Source organism: Bufo bufo, chromosome 2 (genome assembly GCF_905171765.1).
Source record: "Bufo bufo chromosome 2, aBufBuf1.1, whole genome shotgun sequence".
NCBI lineage: Eukaryota > Metazoa > Chordata > Amphibia > Anura > Bufonidae > Bufo > Bufo bufo.
This window is the reverse complement of record NC_053390.1, coordinates 546,969,302-546,994,623: the sequence shown is the minus strand read 5'-3', so window position 1 is coordinate 546,994,623 and position 25,322 is coordinate 546,969,302. Positions and strand designations below refer to the sequence as shown.

The following is a 25,322-nucleotide window of genomic DNA, read 5'->3' as shown; positions in this document are numbered from 1 at the left end:
AAAATACTTTTTAATAATTAGCGTTTTTAATCTAAGTTAAATCTAAAAAATAAAATAAAAAATTTAAAAACATTGTAATAAAAAGTCCTAAGTGTCAAGTAAAAGAAAAAAAAAAAGATAACGCAAAAATTATTTTGGTAGTCAAACAAATAAAAAAGCTGCAGTCACTAAACCACCAGGTGCACAAAATCACTAAAAGTTGCCTGGACATTCAGGACTTTTTTGGGCCCAGTCATGAAAGGGTTAATGATCGTGTGGCTTAACACGTTCTGTCATATTGGAAAGGGATTCACAACCCTCAGAAAGTTGGGACCTCTGCGGTACATTTTGATAGGGATGATGTCCTTATTACAAAGCTGAACAATTCCCTATCGAAGGCAGGACTTATTATGTGTGTGTATTGGTGAAGATGTTACAAGCTTTTGTCATTATAGGGGCCCAGCCCTTATCTTCAGAACAGGTTCCCCAAAGTAAAGGGATAGTTATGCATACGCGGCCACTCCCATTCACCACTATGGAAGTTTGCAAGATAGCTCGGCGATGGCTCAGCTATTTCTGGCAGTCTGATGGCAGTGAATGGACAGGTGACTGCTCATGCTGATACTCTTAAAAATCTGACAGTTTTTTTTTCTTACTATATGATTATCTGATTTTTATTTTATTTACATCAGTCCTGTTGTTAAGTCATCACCAGCTGATCATCACAGGTCAGACATCCTGCACTCAGCCGATCAGCTGGTCTATGTAACTGTTGATGGAAGTAAGCACCTTGTAGCAGTGGGAGCATGCTGCTACTACAGCGCTGCTCCCATTGAGTTCAGTGGGAGCAGTGCTGTAGTAGCTATCTTCCACCGCTATAATATTGCTGGTGCTTTGTAACTCTGGCGCTGACTTCCGTCGCCGAAGCTGCATATACCCGCTTATCGCCAGGGGTGCAGGGTTTTGGACCCCCACCTATCAGCTGATAATGGCCTTAACACATAGTTCTTTACATGTATGGCATTAGCATGTAGGGTATGTATGGAGCTTACAAGCTGAGCTCACTCGATATGTCGGGCGATGGTTGTCTAGTACAGCAGGCACCTGCCGGCAGTGACCAGGATCCGTGATGAGACCAATCCTGGTCATTACCTCGCAGATGCTGCTGTTAGTAGCGAAATCCTAGGGCCTTGATCGATTGCCATGACAGCCTGGGTCCTTGTGAAGGTTCCCTGGCCTGTCATGGTTAGGCCTCATGCACACGACCGTTTTTTTTTTTGCGGTCCGCAAAAACGGGGTCCGTAGGTCCGTGTCCGTTTTTTCTTCCGTGGGTCTTCCTTTATTTTTGGAGGATCCACGGACATGAAGAAAAAGTCGTTTTGGTGTCCGCCTGGCCGTGCGGAGCCAAACGGATCCGTCCTGATTTACAATGCAAGTCAATGGGGACGGATCCATTTGACGTTGTCACAATATGGTGCAATTGCAAACTGATCCGTCCCCCATTGACTTTCAATGTAAAGTCAGGAGTCCCTATTATACCATCGGATCGGAGTTTTCTCCAATCCGATGGTATATTTTAACTTGAAGCGTCCCCATCACCATGGGAATGCCTCTGTTAGAATATACAGGTTCTTCTAAAAAAATTAGCATATTGTGATGAAGTTCATTATTTTCTGTAATGTACTGATAAACATTAGACTTTCATATATTTTAGATTCATTACACACAACTGAAGTAGTTCAAGCCTTTTCTTGTTTTAATATTGATGATTTAATATTGATGATTTTGGCATACAGCTCATGAAAACCCAAAATTCCTATCTGCGGCCTCCCTCCCCCTCCCTCCCCCTCCTAATTTAAAATCCCCCCCCCCCCCATCATTGGTGGCAGCAGAGAGTTCCGATCGGAGTCCCAGTTTAATCGCTGGGGCTCCGATCGGTAACCATGGCAACCAGGACGCTACTGCAGTCCTAGTTGCCATGGTTACTTAGCAATTTTAGAAGCATTATACTTGCCTTCGCTGTCTGTGACCGGCTGGGCGCTCCTCCTACTGGTAAGTGAAAGGTCTGTGCGGCACATTGCTTATAGCACAGACCTGTCACTTACCAGTAGGAGGAGCACCCGGCCGGTCACAGACATCGCAGCTCGCAGGTAAGTATAATGCTTCTAAAAATTGCTAAGTGGGGGGGGGGGGGGGTTTAAGAGGGGGAGGGAGGGGGGCCGCACTGGCCACCAATGAATGTACAGTAATACAGGGGAGGGGGGGGGGGGGGCTGCACTGGCCACCAATGAATGTAATACAGGGGAGGGAGGGAGGGGGGCACACTGGCCACCAATGAATTTAAAACTGGGGAGGGAGGGGGGTGTGCCCCCTCCTGCCTTGGCAACACCTGATCTCTTACAGGGGGCTATGATACGCACAATTAACCCCTCAGGTGCAGCACCTGAGGGGTTAATTGTGCGGATCACAGTCCCCTGTAAGAGATCGGGTGCTGCCAGGCAGCAGGGGGCAGTCTTGTACACAGTTCTTAGTATATTCTAACTTGAAGCGTCCCCATCACTATGGGAACGCCTCTGTGTTAGAATATACTGTCGGATCTGAGTTTTCACGAAGTGAAAACTCAGCTCTGAAAAAGCTTTTATGCAGACGGATCTGCGATCCGTCTGTGTGAAAGTAGCCTACGGACGCGGATGCCAATCTTGTGTGCATCCGTGTTTTTTCACGGACCTATTGACTTGAATGGGTCCGTGAACCGTTGTCCGTCAAAAAAATAGGACAGGTCATATTTTTTTGACGGACAGGAAACACGGATCACGGCCGCGGATGAACAATGGTGCACTTTCCGAGTTTTCAACGGACCCATTGAAAGTCAATGGGTCCGCAGAAAATCACGGAAAACGGAACAACGGCCACGGATGCACACAACGGTCGTGTGCATGAGCCCTTAGATGCACGAGGCATGGCTTCACAGGCAGCCTGTCAGAATCCTATAGACTGCAGAAGTATTCTGTTGCAGATAGTGGGACAAGTGATCAATGACAAAAAAATTACAGTAAAAAAACAAAACACACAAATATTAACCCCTTAAGGACCGGGCTCATTTTCACCTTAAAGACCAGGTGATTATTTTTTTTGCAAATCTGACCAGTGTCACTTAATGTGGTGATAACTTTAAAATGCTTTGACTTATCCAAGCTTTACTGAGATGGTTTTTTTCTTCACATATTGTACTTCATGACACTGGTAAAATGTAGTAAAATAAATTCATTTTTATTTATAAAAAAAATAAATACCAAATTTACCAAAAATTTGCACATTTCAATTTCTCTACTTCTATAATACATAGTAATACCTCCAAAAATAGTTATTACTTTACATTCCCCATATGTCTACTTCATGTTTGGATCATTTTGGGAATGACATTTTATTTTTTGGGGACGTTACAAGGCTTAGAAGTTTAGAAGCAAATCTTGAAATTTTTCTGAAATTTTCAAAAACCCACTTTTTAAGGACCAGTTCAGGTCTGAAGTCACTTTGTGAGGCTTACATAATAGAAACCACCCAAAAATGACCCCATTCTAGAAACTTCACCCCTCAAGGTATTCAAAACTGATTTTACAAACGTCGTTAATTCTTTAGGTGTTCCACAAGAGTTAATGGCAAATGGAGATAAAATGTCAGAATAATAAAAAAAAATTTGTGCAAATTTTCTATTTTAATCCATTTTTTCCAGTAACAAAGCAAGGGTTAACAGCCAAACAAAACTCTATTTTTATTTCCCTGATTCTGTAGTTTGTGGTCGTAAACTACTGTACGGGCACATGGTAGGGCATAGAGGGAAGCGAGCGCCGTGTGGTTTTTGGAAGGCAGATTTTGCTGGACTGGTTTATTTACACCATGTCCCATTTGAAGCCCCCCTGATGCACTCCTAGAGTAGAAACTCCATAAAAGTGACCCCATTTTGGAAACTACGGGATAAGGTGGCAGTTTTGTTGGGACTATTTTTAGGGTACATATGATTTTTGGTTGCTCTATATTACATTTTTGTGAGGCAAGGTTACCAAAAATAGAAATTCTAAAATGTAATCTCCATTTGCCATAAACTGAGGAACACCTAAAGGGTTAATAATGTTAACCCTAGGGTCTAGGGTCACACAGCTGAGTGCTGTGGACCCCAGACACCCGATCCGGGTGCTAGACCACAATAAATAAAACTTCCACTCCCCCCTAACTCTCCCTCACTATCCCTACCTAATCAAATACACCGATTTGTGCCTGATGAGCTTTTCCTCTCACCCGCTCGACTGACCTGTATGAGCGAAAATTGCTGCTGCGCCCGCCCACCTGCCCAGCCGGCCCAGCCGGCCAATCCCACCTATCAGGATCGCAGGACGATGATTGGTGGTGTATTATCACACCACCGATCACCGTCGTATTCCGGGTTATCGGGTCACCAGAGACCCGAATAACCCGGAAACGCAGCAAACTGCTGATCTGAATTGACCTACGGTTTGCTGCGATAGCCGACACAGGGCGGGGGCGGGGAATCACAGGACCTCCCTGGGCATTGTATCAAGGTGCCTGCTCAATGATTTGAGCAGGCACCTTGTTCGGCGGCGGTGATCTGAAATACACAGGGCGTACAGGTACGCCCAAAAATGCAACCACCATTTCACCAATTTTGCACATAAAAATAAACAATAAATGAAAAAACAGGTATTGATGCATCTGAAAATAAATATCCTATTGCAATATAAAAATACTTTTCCTGCTCGGTGAATGTTATGACGGATAAAAAATTTAAATAAAATCTGATTGCCAATTTTTTTGTCACCTTGTCCACCCCTCAAAAAAAAAGTAAGAAAAAGTGATGTATAACTCGGTTATAAAAAAACTACAGTTCGCCCTGCAAAAAAACAAGCCTTCACATAGCTCTGTAGATAGAAATATAAAAAATTATGGCAGTCAGAATATGGCGATGTAAACACAATGTTTTATTTTTTAGAATTTTTGTTTTTTTTAAGTAAAACATAAAAACTATACAAATTTGGTATGGTATTTGGTCATTTTTAGTGCACAATGAATGCCAAAATATCAAACCCCCAAAAACTTTGGCATTGATTTTCTTTTTTTTTCTTTCCAATTTCAACCCATTGAGAATTCCTTTTCCTTTTTTTTATTACCTAATATGGTAATTTAAATGGTGCCATAAAAAAAAATACAACTTTTCCTGCAGAAAATAAGTCCTCCATAGTGCTATGTAGATGTAAAATTTAAAAAGTTGTGGCTTTTGGATGGTAAAAAAGAAAACACACACACAAAAAAAAACAAAAAAAAAACTGGCTAGGTCCTTAACCCGTTCCCGACATCTGCCGTACATGTTCGTTGGATGTTGGGTCTTTAAAGCTGGCACCCACTGCAAAGGGAGTGTCATATCCGCTGAGTGCCTGCTGTTTCATACAGCAGGCACCTGTGGCTAATATCCACAATTGGCAGTAATACCGACTGTGGACATTCAACACCTCAGTTGCCGTACTCGAATGTGACCACAGCGTCTGAGAGAGCCAACACCCAGAAGCGCTCTTCTGGGTCGAACGTGCATTGCTCCGGCGGAGATTGGGGAAAGCACCCTGTTCTGACAATGAGCTGGAGGCTGTACTAGATTTCCAGGCTCATTATTACTATATCCCAGTTCAGGCTAGCAGGTGGCAGCACTGAACTGGGATATAGTGATTTCTGTACAAAATAAGGGCTCATGCACACGACCGTATATATTTTGCTGTCCGCAAAAAATACGGATGACGTCCGCGTGCATTCCGTATTTTGCGGCACGGAATAGCTGGCCCCTAATAGAACAGTACTATCCTTGTCTGTAATGCGGACAATAATAGGACATGTTCTATTTTTTTGCGGAACGGAAATACGGACATACGGAATGCACACTGAGTACCTTCTGTTTTTTTTTTTTTTTAACGGACCCATTAAGGGCTCATGCACACGACAGTATTTTGCGTTTAGTATACTGGCCGTTTTTTGAGTTCAGTATGCGGTACATATACTGAACCATTCATTTCAATGGTTCAGCAAAAAAAGTGTCTCCGTGTGCATTCCGTTTCAGTATTTCCTTATTTCCGTACCATGAAAAGATAGAACATGTCCTATTCTTGTCCGCAAATCACGGTGCTTGGCTCCATTCAAGTCAATGGGTCCGCAAAAAAAAAAAAAAAAAACGGAACACATACGGAAATGCATCTGTATGTCTTCTGTATCCGTTCCGTTTTTGCTGAACCATCTATTGAAAATCTTATGCCCAGCCCAATTTTTTCTATGTAATTACTATATACTGTATATGGCAAACGGAAACACAACGGAAACAAAAAACTGAACAACGGATCCGTAAAAAACGGACCGCAAAACACTGAAAAAGCCATACTGTCGTGTGCATGAGCCCTAAAGTGAATGGTTCCGCATACGGTCCGCCAAAAAAAAGGAGTTGACACGGAAAGAAAATACGTTTGTGTGCATGAGCCCTAATGGAGCTACTTCCATTATTCTGTATAAGTTGCTAGTCCACTTGCGGACCTAACAAAAAGTAAAAAAAATAATATATATATATATATATATATATATATATATATATATATATATATATATAATGAAGAAAGACACCGCAGCACATCCGTTAGGTGAAAAAAGTGGGACCCTTTATTCACCTGTGCGACGTTTCGGTCCGCTTACTGGGACCATTCTCAAGCAATACAGCATTGTGGGAACTGTGAACATTTTATGCAGTCATAGTCGATTAACATACACAAGTGACAATCAATAAAATATACAAAATACAAAAGATATAGTAAATATCAAAAGAATACAAATGTGACAGGCCCGGAAGGTAGTTAAGATCAAAGCCCTGATCGGCATACATGAAGCTTCCAGGTATACATATTAGTCATAAATACAATAAACATACAGAAGTGACAATTAATAGTGAATCATTATCACCTGTGAATATGTGAAGTTGACAAGACCAAACATGGAGAAGGGCGTGCTCGATGGTGGGAGGATGAGCTGTGGCGTGATGCGCTGCATGGAAGTGGCGTCCCGGAACTGCTACTGCGCATGTCCGTGACGTCACTGTAAGTCAAACACATGATCACCCAGTGAAACGTCACGTGACACGGCAGCATAACATATCAAAGCCGTAGGTAAAGGTATAAACCAACATCGCAGTACACGGATAGAACACCCAGGGTATGTAGACGGGCGACATGCCATCAAGCGATGCATTGTCATCCGGCGTCAACGGGCACAGAAAAGGGGGAGGCGCAACAGCAGCAGCCATCACCCTCCCACCATGCTCGTCACAGTTAACCCCTCATCGGGTGGGAATCCTGCACAGTAACTTTACTATATCTTTTGTATTTTGTATATTTTATTGATTGTCACTTGTGTATGTTAATCGACTATGACTGCATAAAATGTTCACAGTTCCCACAATGCTGTATTGCTTGAGAATGGTCCCAGTAAGCGGACCGAAACGTCGCACAGGTGAATAAAGGGTCCCACTTTTTTCACCTAACGGATGTGCTGCGGTGTCTTTCTTCATCCTATATTGTACACCTTGGTAAGGTGTTTTTCGCCGCTGGCACCCACACCCGACTACCAGGAGTGCTGCCCTGATTTATTTATATATATATATATATATATATATATATATATATATATATATATATATATATATATATAATTAGGGATCGACCGATATTGATTTTTTAGGGCCGATACCGCTAATTTGTCAACTTTCAGGCCGATAGCCGATAATTTATACCGATATTCTGGGTATTTTTATTTTTGAGAAAAAAATTTTTTTCCTACACAAATCTGCTGAAAATTAATGTTTATTGTTAACGTGTATTATTATTTTATTTTTTTTGTAAATCTTTTTCATTTATACTTAATATTTTGGTGTTTTTTTTTTTATAAAACTTTTAACCCCCTTAGGGACTAGAACCCTTGTCCCATTCACCCTGATAGATCTCTATCAGGGTGAATAGGATCTCACACTGTCCCTGCTGCCTTGTGCTTTGTGCACACGGCAGCAGGGAGCTTAGCATGGCAGCCAGGGCTTCAATAGTGTCCTGGCTGCCATGGTAACCGATCGGAGCCCCAGGATTACACTGCTGGGGCTCCGATCGGAGGAGCAGGGGAGAGGGGATCCTGTGGCCACTGCCACCAATGAGTAATACTGGGTGGGGGGTGGGGGGTGGGGGCGCACTGCGCCACCAATGTTTTTACTATTGGGATGGGGGTGGGGGGCGCACTGCGCCACCAATGATTAATACTAGGGGGCTTGAGGGGGGGGGGGGGGGGGCACTGCGCCACCAATGAAGATACCTCTCTTTCATATACAGGAGGCGGGAGCTGGCTGCAGAGTCACATAACCGGCTCCCGACCTCTATGAGCGGTAGCTGCGATCCGCGGCACCTAAGGGGTTAACTACCGCGGACCGCAGCTGCCGCTGATAGAGGTCGGGAGCCGGCTATGTGATTCTGCAGCCAGCTCCCGCCTCCTGTATATGAATTAATGAAAGACTCATCTTCATTGGTGGCGCAGCGGCCACAGCCCCTCCCCTCCTCTTGTCTCCTCTCCTGCCATTGGCGGCAGCGGCAGCAGCAGCACAGGGGGAGGAGACACTGCTTCCTTCTCCCCTGTGCTGCGGAGGGAACACAGAACGCGCTGTCAGCAGCGCGTTCTGTGTTCCCAATACGTTATCGGAATATCGGCAAAATAGATGCCGATACCGATAACGTTCAAAATCCTCAATATCGGCCGATAATATCGGCCAAACCGATAATCGGTCGATCCCTAATATATTATTATACACATACACACACTCTCCTAAAGAATTATTAGGAACACCTGTTCTATTTCTCATTAATGCAATTATCTAGTCAACCAATCACATGGCAGTTGCTTCAATGCATTTAGGGGTGTGGTCCTGGTCAAGACAATCTCCTGAACTCCAAACTGAATGTCAGAATGGGAAAGAAAGGTGATTTAAGCAATTTTGAGCGTGGCATGGTTGTTGGTGCCAGACGGGCCGGTCTGAGTATTTCACAATCTGCTCAGTTATTGGGATTTTCACGCACAACCATTTCTAGGGTTTACAAAGAATGGTGTGAAAAGGGAAAAACATCCAGTATGCGGCAGTCCTGTGAGCAAAAATGCCTTGTGGATGCTAGAGGTCAGAGGAGAATGGGCCTACTGATTCAAGCTGATAGAGGAGCAACATTGACTGAAATAACCACTCGTTACAACCGAGGTATGCAGCAAAGCATTTGTGAAGCCACAACACGCACAACCTTGAGGCGGATGGGCTACAACAGCAGATGACCCCACCGGGTACCACTCATCTCCACTACAAATAGGAAAAAGAGGCTACAATTTGCACGAGCTCACCAAAATTGGACTGTTGAAGACTGGAAAAATGTTGCCTGGTCTGATGAGTCTCGAAGCTACCTCTTGAAGCTCATCAAGAGAATGCCAAGAGTGTGCAAAGCAGTAATCAAAGCAAAAGGTGGCTACTTTGAAGAACCTAGAATATGACATATTTTCAGTTGTTTCACACTTGTTTATTTGCCGTTTCATTTTTTATTCCCTAATGGTATAGTACACCCTGCTGTATAAGTGCTTTAAAATTTGATCATTTTCAGTTACACCTGCTAATAACTCCAACAAATGCATGCTACTTTCCTATTCAGCAGCTCTCATCTCACAGCGTTGCCATGTGCAGTCCGTCTTCTCAGTATTCTAACAAGAGACAGATGAGCTCTGGGAGAAGGCGCTCAGCCCTGACAGCCTGGAGCTGGGCTGAGGCAGAACGTGGAGGGGGGAGGGCTGCTTTAGATGGTGATATCTTCTCAATGGTAGCAGCTAGGAATATGCAACTGGTCTTGTTTTGAAAGCAACAGAGGTGAAATCACTTTCAGCTTCATTCACAGCATCCCGATTTCTATCATTGATATCTTCCCCTGTACTGAACACATTTATGTCATTCTGGTATTGTCTGAAAGCTAGGAATGTCCGATTTCAGACAATACAACGTTTCTAGCTGGTACCAAACCAGAGATAGAAGCAACTAAAGTAGCTCCCCCATAAGTAGCTATTAAGAGGTTAAAAGAAATGCTTACTGATTTAATGTAATTGCAGTGCTTGTTTCTGGTTAGCTGTATGTGAGGATACACACTGCTCTGGGTACTGTGAGAAGTTATCTGCGTTCTGATGGGTCCTGCTAGTTCATGTGAAGAGAGCAAGGGCTTATGGGAAGTGAGGGAAATACAGGATGGCCTCAAGGAAGGGCAAAGCATCACAGGAAGAGCAGCAGAGGCCATGTTAGGAAGTTGCTGAAATAGGGGCACAAAGAATTATGGTTGCTAAGGGCTGAATACAGACATCAGAAAGGTAAAATTAGCTGAAAAATGCAGCTTCATGAATATCTTCCCTTCAGCATCACATATGTTAGGAATTTCATTTTTGATAGTGAAATGTCAGTTATACTTTAAGGCTACTTGCCCTAATGCATTCTGAATGGATAAGGATCCGCTCAGAATGCATCAGTTTGCCTCCGTTCCGCCTCCATTTCGCTCTGGAGGCGGACGCCTGACTATGTTGAGGCAAACGTTATTATTGACACAGTATGGCACAATAGAAAACGGATCCTTCCCCCATTGACTTTCGAAGGTGTTCAAGACTGATCCGTTTTGGCTATGTTTCAGATAATACAAACAAATCCGTTCTGAACGGATGCAGACGGTTGTATTATCTGAACGGATCAGTCTGTGCAGATCCATGATGGATTCCCACCAAACGCGAGTGTGAAAGTAGCCTGATCCCCCTTCCCCCCCCAAAAAATAAACAAAAAAAAAAAAATCACGGGCATCACCCATATTATTAAAACATAAAAAAAAGTTATCCCATATGGTGTAACTGAAAAAATAAAAATGGCTGATTTTGCAGTTTTTTCATCACCTTACCTCAAAAAAATTTGAATAAAAAGTGATCAAAAAGTCATAAACACCCCAAAATAGTATTACCAAAAACTATAGATCATTTCTCAAAAAATGAGTCACTGTAAAAAGTTATGGGGTCAGAATATGGTGATGAAAAGGAAAAAAAATTACTTTTCAGTATTAAAACGCAAGGTAAACTATACATATGTGTTATCGCTGGATTCGTACTGACCTGGAGAATGAAGAACACAAGTCAGACTACTTTCACACTCGCGTTTTGTGCGGAACCGCCTTGTATCTGCACAGACGGATCCGCACGAATAATGCAAACGCTTCTATCCGTTAACGGATCCGTTTGCATTATTCATTCAAAAAAAGTAAGTCAAAACGCATCCGTCTTGACTTACATTGAAAGTCAATTGGGGATGGATCCGTTTTCAATTGCACCATATTGTGTCAGTGAAAAACGGATCCGTCCCTATTGACTTACATTGTAAGTCTAGACTGATCCGTTAGGCTCTGCATAGTCAGACGGTCACCAAAACGCTGTAAGCTGCGTTTTAGTGACCGTCTAAAAAAACGCAACGGAGGCCAAACGCAGACAAACTGATGCATTCTGAACGGATTCTTATCCATTCAGAATGCATTGGGGCTTAACTGATCCGTTTTGGGTCGCTTGTGAGAGCCCTGAAACGGATCTCAGAAGCGGACCCAGAAACGCCAGTGTGAAAGTAGCCTCAGTTGCATAAGGAAGTCCATAAAAAGAAAAAAAAAAAACCCTGTAAAACCATGTTGGAATTGTGTTTCTTTTTCTAATTCCACCCCATTGGAAATTTCTTTCCCACTATATCCTATGCAAAATGAAATGTAAGAAATAGAAAGTACAACTTGTCCTGCACAAAGAAAGCCCTCATATGGCTATGTGAAAATAAAGAAGTTATGGCTCTGGGAAGGCAGGTAGTGAAAAATGAAAACAGAAAATTGCCACATGAGGATAGGGTTAAGGCGTTAAAAAACACACATGGACAACCAGTTAAATAGTATTGTTGGATGTAATGCCTGATAAGTATACCGTCAGTGAGTATAATGTAATCCTTATTGTTTGCGGTTTTGCCTCCAACATAGATAGGGAAGAAGATGATGAAGAATTCACTGCTACTGGACGTTCTGGTCATTTCGTAATGCAACAAAGCGGAAAGGTAAGACAAATATGACCCATCATGGCCATCATCGTCATGTGCCAATGGGTTTTGTTTCTTTAATGAATTAGAAACCATAAGCTCAAGTATGATTTATATATTAAGAATTTTTGAGTTGAAAATCTAAAATGTGACTAATTGAAAGATTTTTTCGAAAATAGTACATCATTCATTATGTGAGTAATTGCATTCCGTGTACAAAGCTGCAGAATATGTGATGCTTCATATGTGACTACATAGAAATACATTTATATACAAATCTGTTGTGGTGTATACTTGAACCCCTTTCTGACATCTGCCAAAGAAGACACCTGGGGCTAATGTCCTCAATGGGCAGTAATGCTGGTCGCGGACATTTCACATCTCCGGTGACGTGGTCAAATGCGACCACCGCATCTGAGAGGCTGAAAACCCGTAAAGCGCACAATTGTTGAGTAGGACTGCCCCCCATGCCCCCCCTGATCCCCCCCCCCGGCAGAGATTAGGGAAGGCGTTGCACTGTAGTAATGAGCCAGGCTTCAAGGCTTATAACTTTTACATTACAATTCAGGGCAGCGGGTGGCAGCACTGAATTGTAATATAGGGTAATGGATAAAATTCCATTACTGTATACAAACTGCAATCTAGGGCTACTTTCACATTAGCGTTTTTTGTGGATCTGTCATGCATCTGCAAAAATGCTTCAGTTACAATAATACCACCGCATGCATCCGTCATGAACGGATCCGGTTGTATTATGTCTACTATAGCAATGACTGATCCGTCTTAAACACCATTGAAAGTCAATGAGGGACGGATCCGTTTTCTATTGTCAGAGAAAACTGATCCGTCCCCATTGACTTACATTGTGTGTCAGGACGGATCCGTTTGGCTCCGCTTCATCAGGCGGACAGCAAAACATTGCAGGCAGCATTTTGGTGTCCGCCTCCAAAGTGGAATGATGACTGAACGGAGGTAAACTGAGCGAATCCTTTTCCATTCAGACTGCATTAGGGCAAAACTGATCTGTTTTGGACCGCTTCTGAGAGCCCATGACGGATCTCACAAATCAGAAATAAATAAATGTATAGTTACAAAAAAAAATTAAACCTCCCACAAAAAATGAGCCTTTGGTAGACATAACTGTAAGAAAATAATTTATGCGGTCAGAATATAGTAATGAAAAGAAAAAAATGTTTTTTGTTTTTTTTTAAATTTCCAGTATTAAAAACAAAACAACTTTCCAAATATGATATTGTTGTAATCGTACTGAGCTGATGAATGAAGACCACAAGTCAGTTTTACCAAATACGAATGCCGTAAAAACAATACCCAGAAAACTGTGGAGGAATTGCATTTTTTTCGCTCGTATCATTGGGGGACACAGGACCGTGGGTATAGCTGCTGCTGCCACTAGGAGGCGACGTTAGGCTGAAAAGTGTTAGCTCCTCCTCTGCCGACTATACACCCTTCAGCCTGGAGAGAGCTTATCAGTTTTTAGCTTAGTGTCTTTAGGAGGCAGACCTCCTTGCTTGCAGGGTTGCTTCCTTTTGTTATTTTAAACTTTTTTCCTTTTTAGGTATGAGAGATAGTCGCCTAGCCTCTCTGTCTCCCCGGGGAAGGAAAGGTGGACCAGGGCAGCCTCGCTCCCCTGCTTCCCGCCTGCCAAAGGGTTACTTGGATCCGTTAAGACCCTCCATCCATACCAGACTCCTGCCACTTCGGGTGCCAGCTGCTGAAGAGGTAACCCTGCTGGTCAACTAAGGGAGGGTGAAGAGAAGAGGATGAAGATGAGGTGAGTACTCTGGAATAGGGGAGTATTTTACACCCATTCTCAGGTATCACCCAGCTTTCCACGGAACAGATTGACCTTTCTGTGTTCCTGTAGCCTCTGGGTAGTACTTAAAGTGACCCCCGTTTGTCCCCTGGCGTCACCATTAGGCAGGCCGGCCACCTCCCTCCCGCAGGCCCCGGCTTCCTTTTGGGCTTACCTGCGATTCGGGTCGCGCCCACTCCAGGCGTGTCTGCTGAGGGGTCTCCGCGGTTCCCCCCCCCCTCTATGATGCAGGGGGCGGGGCTTGGCTTCCTGCCGTGGCTTTGTGGGAGGATCCTTTGCTTTCCCGCGCTGGTTCAGGCTCTCAATGCTTCTACTGGGACACAGGACCTGCAAACTGGTAGGACTGTTTCACTCCTCTCCAGCCTTGAGATCAGTATAGGAGTTGGTTAGCAACCATGTCCGAACCCACTAGCGACCCTCGAATGCCACCAGCCACCACTTATTATGCATGCACTAAATGCAAAATTAAGTTCCCTCGCAGCCAGCCAGATTCTGTATGCTCCGCATGCTGTGCGCCCAGACAGGTTCAGCCCACTGAGCCCACTGAGCCCACGCAACCGCATGACCACCCTGACCGTGTGAAAAACGGACTGGGCCCGTGCATTATCCCGGGCAGTGAAGGACCTATCGAAAATATCCCAATCCACCCTCTTTCTCATGGGTCGTTTGGTTGCTAAATCCCCACCTGCGCAGTCCGCACCCTCCTCGGGTAAGGAGCTTCGGGGCACACCTTCGCATAAGCGGCCCAGAGCAGGACATCACTCCTCCTCTGACACCTCAGCATCTCCACCCCACCTGGGTCACGCTCGGACGCATCCTCCCTCCCAGGGGAAGTTCTGTCCGATGGGGAGATTGGTGACTCTGACTCTGATATGGATCCGGAACAGTCTTCTAAGATTGCTTCCATGGTGGATAGCCTAGTTACTGCTGTCCGTGACACCTTCCAGGTGCAGGATGACTCCCCCTCCATGAGCCACCAGGGGGTGTCTTTTCTCCGCTCCAGACAATTTCCTAAAGCCTTTCCCTTACATGATGACTTTTCAGTGGTCATTGCGAAGGCGTGGGACCGTCCACATCGTCTCTTTACCACATCCAAGCGACTCGATCTGCTGTATCCTTTTCCGGCAGATTGTATAGCTAAGTGGTCCTCTCCTCCTAAGGTGGATTCTCCGGTTGCACGTCTTGCCAAACATACCGCCATTCCTGTGGCCAGTGGCTCATCCCTCCAGGACCCCGTAGATTGCTGTATGGAGTATTTTGCTAAGTCTGCTTTCGCAGCAAGTGGCTCAGCACTTCGGCACACTTTTGCTTCCACCTGGGTGGCTAAGGCGGTCTCAGAATGGGCACTCTGGTTAAATCGGGACTTGGCGGTGGACCTCCCTCTGGCTGAGCTCCAATCTTTGGCCCTGCAAATCTCAGGCGGGAAAGTATCTCTTTGAGGCTTCCTTGGACCTGGGTGCTCTAGTTGCCCGCTCATCGGCTCTTACTGTAGCCTTACAGTGCGAACTATGGCTTAAGGTTTGGGCAGCGGATTCATCTTCAAAGCGTTCCCTGGCAGGCTTTCCTTTTTCCGGCACCCGATTTTTCGGAGCCCGACTGGATGAAATTATCTCCAAGGCCACAGGTGGTAAAATTACCCACCTTCCGCAGGGCAGATCCAAGCGCACGTTTCGTGCTAGGCCCTTAAATGCCCGGGCTGACTCCTTTTGCCGCCTTTCGGGTACACGTCCAGCAGCAGGAGCCCCTCCCAAGTCCTCCACGCAATACCAGCGGAAGAAGCCTTTCTTTCAGCCTCAACCAGCCTGGCGCCCGCGAGCACAGCCCCCTCATCCCTTGGACAACAAGCAGGCCCCTGCATGAAGGAGCGTTCCCCCCATGGGTGGAGGGTCGGCTCCTTCTGTTTCAGGACATTTGGCAGGCCCACTTTTCAGACGTGTGGACGCTCAAAGTTGTAACATCGGGTTACAAGATAGAATTTGCTTCTCCTCCTCCAGAACGATTCTTTCGGTCTCAACCACCCAGAGATTTGGATCGGGTCGTCGCCTTTTTTCGGGCATTTCAGTCCCACCTCGCTCACAGCGTGATCGCCCCGATTCCCCTGGAGGAACACTTCACAGGGTTTTATTTAAAGCTATTTGTTGTACCGAAGAAAGAAGGATCCGTTCGACCGGTTTTGGACCTCAAGCTCCGGGTTCAACACTTCAGAACGGAGTCTCTTCACTCCGTGGTTGCTTCACTGGAGCGGGGAGAATTCCTCTCTTCTATAGATATCTGGGACGCGTACTTACACGTCCCCATTGCACCAGCGCTTCCTCCGCTTTGTGGTAGGGCCCCAACAATACCAATTAGTCGCCCTTCCCTTTTGGCTTGGCAATGGCTCCGAGAGTCTTCACGAAAGTGCTCGCTCCTCTCCTGGCCCTTCTTCATACCAGGGCTATGACCCGGATTCCCTATCTGGACAACATCCTGGTCAAAGCAGCGACCTTCTGTCAGAACGAGGACAGTCTACTTATTATTCTCAATACCCTGACATGCTTTAGCTGGCTGGTAAACTTCCAGAAGTCTTCCCTATGTCCCACCAGGCGGATCACCTTCCTTGGTATGGTCCTCGACACGGACGCAGCGTTAGTTCGCCTCCCTCTGGACAAGAGGCTAGCCCTTCTGCGGTTGGTCCGTCTTCTCCGGCGCAGGTTCCCATCAATCAGATTTTGCATGTGGGTCTTGGGTGCAATGGTCGCTTCCTTCGAAACAGTTCAGTTTGCACAATTTCACACCCGTTTCCTTTAACGAGCAATTTTATCGTCATGGGACAAGTCACTGGAATCCTTGGACCGTCCCATCCTCCTTTCCCGAAGGGTGCGTTCAGCACTCAGGTGGCGGCTCTCGGCCCCAACCTTGGAGGCGGGGAAGTCTTTTCTCCCGGTCTCCTGGACGGTCATTACCACTAATGCCAGTCTTCAGGGTTGGGACTGAGTCTTCCCGCACCGGACAGTCCAAGGCGTATGGTCTCAGTTGGAGTCCAAACTGCCCATCAATATCCTGGAGCTCCGGGCCACTCCTCTATCACTTCTTAATTGGACCCCTCTCCTGAGGGGCTGGCTGATTTGGAACCAGTCAGACAACTCCACGGCGGTGGCTTACCTCAACCACCAAGGGGGAACCCGCAGTCAGGTGTTGATGAAGGAGTCAGCCAAAATCCTGAAGTGGGCGGAGAATCATGTACCAGCTCTATCGGCGGTCTACATTCCGGGAGTGGAGAATTGGATGGAAGATTTCCTCAGTCGGACGACTTTGGACCCGGGAGAGTGGTCTCTGCACCCGGAAGTGTTCGATTCAATTTGTCTCCATTGGGGCCAAACGGAGGTTGACTTTAATGGCATCCAGGTTCAACCACAAACTCCCTGCTTTCTTCTCTCGAACAAGAGATCCCCGGGTGTGCCCCGTCCCGGGCAGAATCAGGATGGAGGGCATACAGACTATTCTCATTGCTCCGGATTGGCCTCTTTGCGCGTGGTACACAGATATCATGCTCCTTCTAGGAGACACGCCGTGGCCTCTTCTGCTCAGAGTCGATCTCCTCTCTCAGCGTTTAAAGTCGCTACGTTTGACGACGTGGCTGTTGAAACCGGGAATGATTGGGGTCTTGCTCTTGGTTCCTTAAAGGGACAAGTGTTGTCGCTGTAAAAATTTTTTCCAGCATCCATTAGCAGAAGAGTTCCCGGTTACGACCTTTCTACAAGGGGTGGCTCACACTGTCCCTCTGTATTGCCCCCCCCTTTGCCCTCTTGGGACTTGGACCTTTGTCCTCGGTTCCCTCCAATCTGCTCCTTTTCAACCTCTAGACGCTGTGTCCCTCCGTTTTCTTTCCTGGAAGGTTGCATTCCTGGTGGAAATCACATCCATCAGGCGTGTTTCGGAATTAGCAGCGCTTTCTTGTATGGAGCCCTTTCTTGTTTTCCACCAAGATAAGGCAGTTCTCCACCCAGTACCTTCTTTTTAGCCGAAGGTTGTCTCTGCCTTCCACGTCAACGAAGACATTGTTCTCCCTTCGTTCTGCCCCTCTCCCTCACATCCTAGGGAGCGAACTCTCCACCAGCTGGACGTGGTTCGAGCTCTGAGGATTTATTTGTCCATTTCTAGGGCGTTCCGCCGTACGGACTCTCTATTCGTTGGGCTGCAAGGGCTTGCCAGCCTCTAAGGTCACGATTGCCAGGTGGATTCGCTCGGCAATTGCTGAGGCATACCGCTCCCGGGGCAAGACACCGACCCTCGGTATCACGGCCCACTCGACCAGGGCGGTGGGCGCTTCTTGGGCTTGTTTCCACCATGCTTCCGCCTCACAGCTGTGTAAGGCAGCGACTTGGTCTTACTTGCACATATTCACCAAGTTCTACCAGGTGCATACCTTTGCATCAGCAGACGCCGCTCTGGGCCGCAAGGTCTTGCAGGCAGCGGTGTCTTTAGCTTGCGCGAGGACGTGGTCCATTAGCGTGTGGTTCTTCCCACCCCGTGGATTGCTTTGGAACGTCCCACAGTCCTGTGTCCCCCAATGATACGAGCGAGAAAAAAAGATTTAGTGGACTCACCTGTAAAATTTCTTTCTCGCTTAGTTCATTGGGGGACACAGCTCCCACCCATTATTGTTCTATTTTTGCCACAGGTTATGGCGGTTGGTTTGCCGGTAGAGTCCTCGGTTCTGGTTCGGTCCTACTGACATTTGGTTAGTTTATGGTTCCTTTTCATGTATGGTTTTTCTCCTACTGCTTGGTCACAAACTGATATGCTTTCTCCAGGCTGGAGGGGTATAGCCGGCAGAGGAGGATTTAACACTTTTCAGCCTAGTCTCGCCTCCTAGTGGCAGTAGCAGCTATTCCCACGGTCCTGTGTCCCCCAATGAACTAAGCGAGAAATAGATTTTACAGGTGAGTCCACAAAATCTTGTTTTTCCAGCTTCCCCCTACATCATATGCAATATTAAATGGTGCCATTAGAAAGTACAAGTTGCCCCGCAAAAATGTGAATGGAAAAATAAAAACATTATGGAGGCAGGGAGTGAAAAAACAAAAATGCTGAAGCGGAATCTTGCCATGTTAGGAAGGGGTTAAAGGGGTTGTCTGAGGTATTTTAACTGATGACCTTTCCTCCAGGTAAGTCATCAGTATCTGATCTTTCATTGTCCAACACCCTGGACTCCTGCCGATCAGTTGTTTGAGGAGGCATCGGCGCTCACAGTAGTGCAGTGGCCTTCTTGCAGATTTGCCTTGGCCATCTGACAATCACGTTCATTGGTCCCATGTCCTAGGTGCAGTTCAGCCCCATTGAAGTGAATGTGGCTAAGCTGTGATACCAAGCACAGCCACTATACAATGTACAGCACTGTGCTTGGGGAGCTCAGAGAATGTTGTGGCGGTACATTCTCAAACAGCTGATCAGCAGTGGCTCAGGGTGTTGGACCCCCCACCAATCAGTATAAACATCTTGGAAAACCACTTTAACCCGTTCCCGCAAAATCGTGTACATGTACGTGGGGGAATGTGGTGCCTTACCGTATTCCCACGTGCATTGCCCCTGCTGCATCTGCCGGCATCTCTCCACGCTGCGCTGGCAGGGGACTAATGGTTGCCATGGCAGCCCCGATGCCTTACACAGGCATCGGAACCTGCCAGCTACAGAAGCCCAGCAGATCCAGCCTGAAGTCCCACAGTGGGACAAATATAAAAAGTAAAAAAAGTAAAAAAATTGTTTTTTAAAAAAAATAATATATACATTTTAGTTTTAAGTTAAAAAAAATAAATAAAAAAAAGCGTCCTTTTTCATACCACATGATCTAACCTGTCAGATGAACATTGTGGATAACAAAAAATAAAAACTGTGCCAAAACAGCTATTTTTTTTTTTTTTTGTTACCTTGCCTCACAAAAAGTGTATTATAGAGCAACCGAAAATCGTATATATCCTAAAATGGTACCCACAAAACTGCCACCTTATCCTGTAGTTTCCAAAATGGGGTCATTTTATTTTTTTTGGAGTTTCTACTCTAGGGGTGCATCAGGGGGTCTTCATATGTGACATGGCAACTTAAAATTATCTCAGAGAAATCTGTCTTCCAAAAACTATATGGCGTTCCTTTTCTTCTGTGCCCTGTCGTGTGCCCGTATAGCAGTTTACGACCACATATGGGGTGTTTCTCTAAACTACAGAATCAGGGTAATAAATATTGTTTTGTTTGGCTGTTAACCCTTGTTTGGTAGCCGGAAAAAAATGGATTAAAATGGAACATTTGCCAAAAGAGTGAAATTCTCAAATTTAATCTACATTTTCCTTTAATTCTTGTGGAACACCTAAAGTGTTAACACAGTTTGTAAAATCAGTTTTGAATACATTGAGGGGGTGTAGTTTCTAAAATGGGGTGATTTTATGGGTCGTTTGTATTATGTAAGCCCCAGAAAGTGACTTCATAACTGAACTGGTCCTGAAAAAATTTAATTTTGGAAATTTTCTTAAAAATTTTAAGATTTGCTTCTAAACTTCTAAGCCTTCTTACGTCCCAAAAAAATAAAATTTAATTTTCTAAATGATTCAAACTAGGGTTGTTGCGGGTATCGAAATTTCGATACCCAATCGATACTTTTGTCCCGGTATCGATACGATACCGGGATTTCCGTTTTTTCGATACTGGGCTGCGCTGCTGCGCAGTCTCGTATCTCTGAACATGAGCGCGCTGCTATCGGCGCGCTCATGTTCTCTCTCAGCAGCACGGGGAGAAGGAAGCTGTCCTCCCTCCCCCTGTGCTGCTGCCGCTGCCACCAATGAGAAGAGAGGGGCGGAGGAGGGGCGGCAATGAGAAGAGAGGGGCGGCAATGAGAAGAGAGGGGGTGGAGGAGGGCGGCAATGAGAAGAGAGGGGCGGAGGAGGGGCGGGCGCACTGCGCCACCAATGATGGGATTACTATCGGAGCGATGGGAGGAGACATCAGCTTCACTAGTGGGCGTTCCTTTTCCCTGCGCTGCGATTGGACAGCGCTACAGCCAGGGAGAAGGAACGCCCACTAGTGAAGCTGATGTCTCCTCCCATCGCTCCGATAGTAATCCGCAGCATGTGGAGCAGGAGAGGAGACAGTAATGGGGCACTGCGGGCGAACGGAGCGGCGCCCAGGACTAAATGGTGAGTGCTGAGACATCGCTGGGCGCCGCTCTGTGTGGCCTAATAGTGAAAGTCTGGACTCATATACAGTAGTCAGTCTTTAACACATACAGGAGGCGGGTGCCGGCAGCAGAATCGCATTGCCGGCACCCTGCCCCTGACAGGGAGCTGCGATCAGCGGCAGTTAACTGCCGCTGATCTGCTAGTACCCGCCTCCTGTATAAAGGGGTAAAATCATTGGTGGTGCAGTGTGCCCCCCCCCTCAATCCCCCCATCCCATTAAAATCATTGGTGGCACAGTGCGCCGGCCCCTCTCAACCCTCCAGTATTAAAATCATTGGTGGCAGTGGCCACAGGGACCTCTCCACTCCCCCTCATTGGTGGTGCAGTGGCAGCTTCTGATCGGAGCCCCAGCTGTGTAAGCCTGGGGCTCCGATCGGTTACCATGGCAGCCAGGACGCTACAGAAGCCCTGGTTGCCATGGTAACATCCCTGATGCTGTGTGCACAAAGCACAGAGCAGCAGGGACAGTGTGGAGTCCTATTTACCCTGATAGAGATCTATCAGGGTGAATAGGAAAAGGGATGAAAGATCCCAGGTTCTAGCCCCTAAGGGGGGAAATAGTTATTAAATAAAAAGTGAAAAAAAAAAAAACACTAAAATATGAAGTATAAATCACCCCCCTTTTCCCAATTTCACATATAAAATATATAAATAAACATATTACATCGCCACGTCAGAAAAGTCCAAACTATTAAAATATAAAAAAAAAATCTAGGTGGTGAATGCCGGAACAGAAAAAATAAAATAAAAACTGCGCGATTCGCCATTTTTAAAAATGAGGAATGCACGTGGCTTTTTTTGTTTATTTTTTTCGCGTGGTATCGAATGGTATCGAGTATCGCAATACTTTTTCATGGTATCGAAACCGAATCAAAAATTTGGTATCGCAACAACTCTAATTCAAACATAAAGTAGACCTATGGGGAATGTAAAGCAATAACTATTTTTGAAGGTATTACTATCTATTATAAAAGTAGAGAAATTGAAATTTGGAAATTAGCAAAAATGCGGAGCTCCGTACAGTATTAGAATGTATTGGCTCCGCTTAATAACTTCATAAATTTGTACTGTAAAAAAATCAGTGGTACCTTGGACCCGTACCTGAGTTCTAGTTATAGTCGCAGCTTGTATAAAGTAACTTTGTGTGTGTTCTGCAGCTTTTTTATTTTTACTTTTTATTTTTATAGAAGAAATCCCAGAGTTCTGCATCAAAGTCTTGTGGAAATGACCCACATCAACATTTTCAAGGTATCCATTCAGTGCACAGTTTGCTTTTTTTCAGCGGGGAGTAGTCTGTTGGAGATGTCTGGATCCGGCATTGCAGGCTCCATTAAAGAAATATTCTGGTAGGGGATAACTATTAGATCGGTGTGGGTCCTACCGCTGGAACCCCCAACAGTCACGAGAACAAAAAAAAAAGTGGTTGGGTACTTAACCCGTTCGGGACATCTGCCGTACATGTACGGTGTATGTTGGGTCTTTAAAGATGGCACCCACTGCGGAGTGAGTGTCATATCCGCTGAGTGCCTGCTGTTTCATACAGCAGGCACCTGTGGCTAATATCCTCAATTGTCAGTAATGCCGACTGCGGACATTCAACACCTCAGATGCCGTAATCAAATGTGACCATGGCGTCTTAGAAGGCCAAAACCCAGAAGCGCGCTTCTGGGTCGAGCGGGCATTCACCCGGCAGAGATTAGGGAAAGCACTCTGTTCTGATAATGAGCTGGAGGCTGTACTAGGTTTCCAGGCTCATTATTACTATATCCCAGTTCAGGCTAGCAGGTGGCACCACTGAACTGGGATATAGTGATTTCTGTACAGAAAAATGGAGCTACTTCCATTCCCAAAATAATAATAAACAAGAAAAAAAATCATGGGCATCACCCATACTATTAAAACATTTTAAAAAAGTTATCCCATATGGTGAATGGTGTAACGGAAAAAATTTAAATTGCTAATTTGTTGTTTTTTCGTCACTTTATCTCCCCAAAAAATTTAATAAAAAGTGATCAAAAAGTCATACACACCCCAAAACAGTATTACCAATAACTAAAGATCGTCCTACAAAAAAGAGTCCCCCACACATCTCCGTAGACATAACTATAAAAAGTTATGGGGCCAGAATGTGGTGATAAAAAAAAATAACCTTTCAGTATCAAAACCCAATGAAAACTATACATATGTGTGTTATCGCTGAATTCGTACTGACTTGGAGAATGAAGAACACAGGTCAGTTTTGCTGCATAAGGAAGTCCATAAAAAAAAAATAAAACTGTAAAACCGTGTTGGAATTGTGTTTCTTTTTCTAATTCCACCCCATTGGAAATTTCTTTCCCACTACATCCTTTGCAAAATGAAATGTAAGACATAGAAAGTGCAACTTGTCCTGCACAAAGGAAGCCCTCATATGGCTATGTGAAAATAAAAATAAAGAAGTTATGGCTCTGGGAAGGCAGGGAGTGAAAAACGAAAACAGGAAATTGCCAATTGAAAGGGTTAAGGGGTTAAAAAAAAACACATGGACAACCAGTTAAATAGTATTGTTGGATGTAATGCCTGATAAGTATACCGTCAGTGAGTATAATGTAATCCCTTATTGTTTGCGGTTTTGCCTCCAACATAGATAGGGAAGAAGATGATGAAGAATTCACTGCTACTGGACGTTCTGGTCATTTCGTAATGCAACAAAGCGGAAAGGTAAGACAAATATGACCCATCATGGCCATCATCGTCATGTGCCAATGGGTTTTGTTTCTTTAATGAATTAGAAACCATTAGCTCAAGTATGATTATATATTAAGAATTTTTGAGTTGAAAATCTAAAATGTGAGTGTGTGAGTACCAGGCAGTCCCCGGGTTACGTACACGATAGTGACTGTAGGTTTGTTCATAAGTCGAATCGGGAACTTTTTTTATACACTAACCACTAGCCAAAGGACAGGATATTAGATAACATCTTTCTAATGATTTTTCACCACTCTCTCACCTCTTTATTATGTCTACTTTATCTTTCAAGGCGATTGTTTGTTTTTATTTTCTTTGCTGTTTCACCAGCACTTGTATCAGATTTTTGTTTTGGAGGCATTGTTGCAGGGTAAAAATACGCTGTATGTACAGAGATGGACACCAGATTCAGAGGACAGGGTACAGTTCTCAGAGAACCCTGTGATGGTCTCCTTTAATGAATAATTAAACTGTTGCTCAGGCTAATAAAACTTGTCTCTTAAGCCAGTGGTCCCCAACCATTTTTTCACCAAGGACCAGTTTCATGCAAGACAATTTTCCCAGGGACCAGGGCTTAGGGGTGGGCGGGGCTGACTGATTCACACGCATAACAAAACACAAGGTGCATATTAAAATATATAACTATATAAACTGACTATGGTCTCTGCTGCACTGGTCTCTGCTGCACTGTACCGTATTTTTCGCCCTATAAGATGCACCTAGTTTTAGAGGAGAACAATAAGAAAAAAATATTTTTCATTACACCTCAGGTCAGACCAGCAATCAGACCCCCAATGTTAATCAGACCTCAGATCAGACCCCCAATGGCTCAGATCAACCCCCAAACCTTTAGCCATCTATCAGCCCCCAATGTCAGCCATAAACCCCCCTCCATGTCAGCCATAAACCCCCCTCCATGTCAGCCATAAACCCCCCTCCATGTCAGCCATAAACCCCCCTCCATGTCAGCCATAAACCCCCCTCCATGTCAGCCATAAACCCCCCTCCATGTCAGCCATAAACCCCCCTCCATGTCAGCCATAAACCCCCCTCCATGTCAGCCATAAACCCCCCTCCATGTCAGCCATAAACCCCCCTCCATGTCAGCCATAAACCCCCCTCCATGTCAGCCATAAACCCCCCTCCATGTCAGCCATAAACCCCACCCCAATGTCAGCCATAAGCCCCCCCCCCCCCCCCAATGTCAGCCATAAGCCCCCCCATTAGCCTCTCATGTCTGCCCCATGTCCCCCAGGTCAGCCATCAGCCCCCAGTGCAAATAAAATAAAAATAAAAAAACACTTACCTCTCCTGCTCCTGGTCACCATCGCGATCCTCTTCATTCTGCTGACGGCTGGCTGTGTATAGCGGCGCACAGTGTGAGGTC

At 45.3% G+C, this 25,322-nt stretch overlaps 1 protein-coding gene across 2 annotated transcripts in view; it reads left to right on the top strand.

Annotated features, from left to right (window-relative positions):
- The window catches only part of LOC120989755, a 329,530-nt gene that overhangs the window by 47,416 nt on the left and 256,792 nt on the right, over window positions 1-25,322 (top strand). The window contains exons 4-6 of one of the 2 annotated variants that reach the window (XM_040418047.1): window positions 12,114-12,187; window positions 22,396-22,456; window positions 23,835-23,908. The exons of the other annotated variant lie outside the window; for it this stretch is intronic. Of the exons in view, the coding sequence (XP_040273981.1) occupies window positions 12,114-12,187; window positions 22,396-22,456; window positions 23,835-23,908 (209 nt within the window). The remainder of the gene's footprint in view (window positions 1-12,113; window positions 12,188-22,395; window positions 22,457-23,834; window positions 23,909-25,322) is intronic. 2 annotated transcript variants of the gene reach the window in all.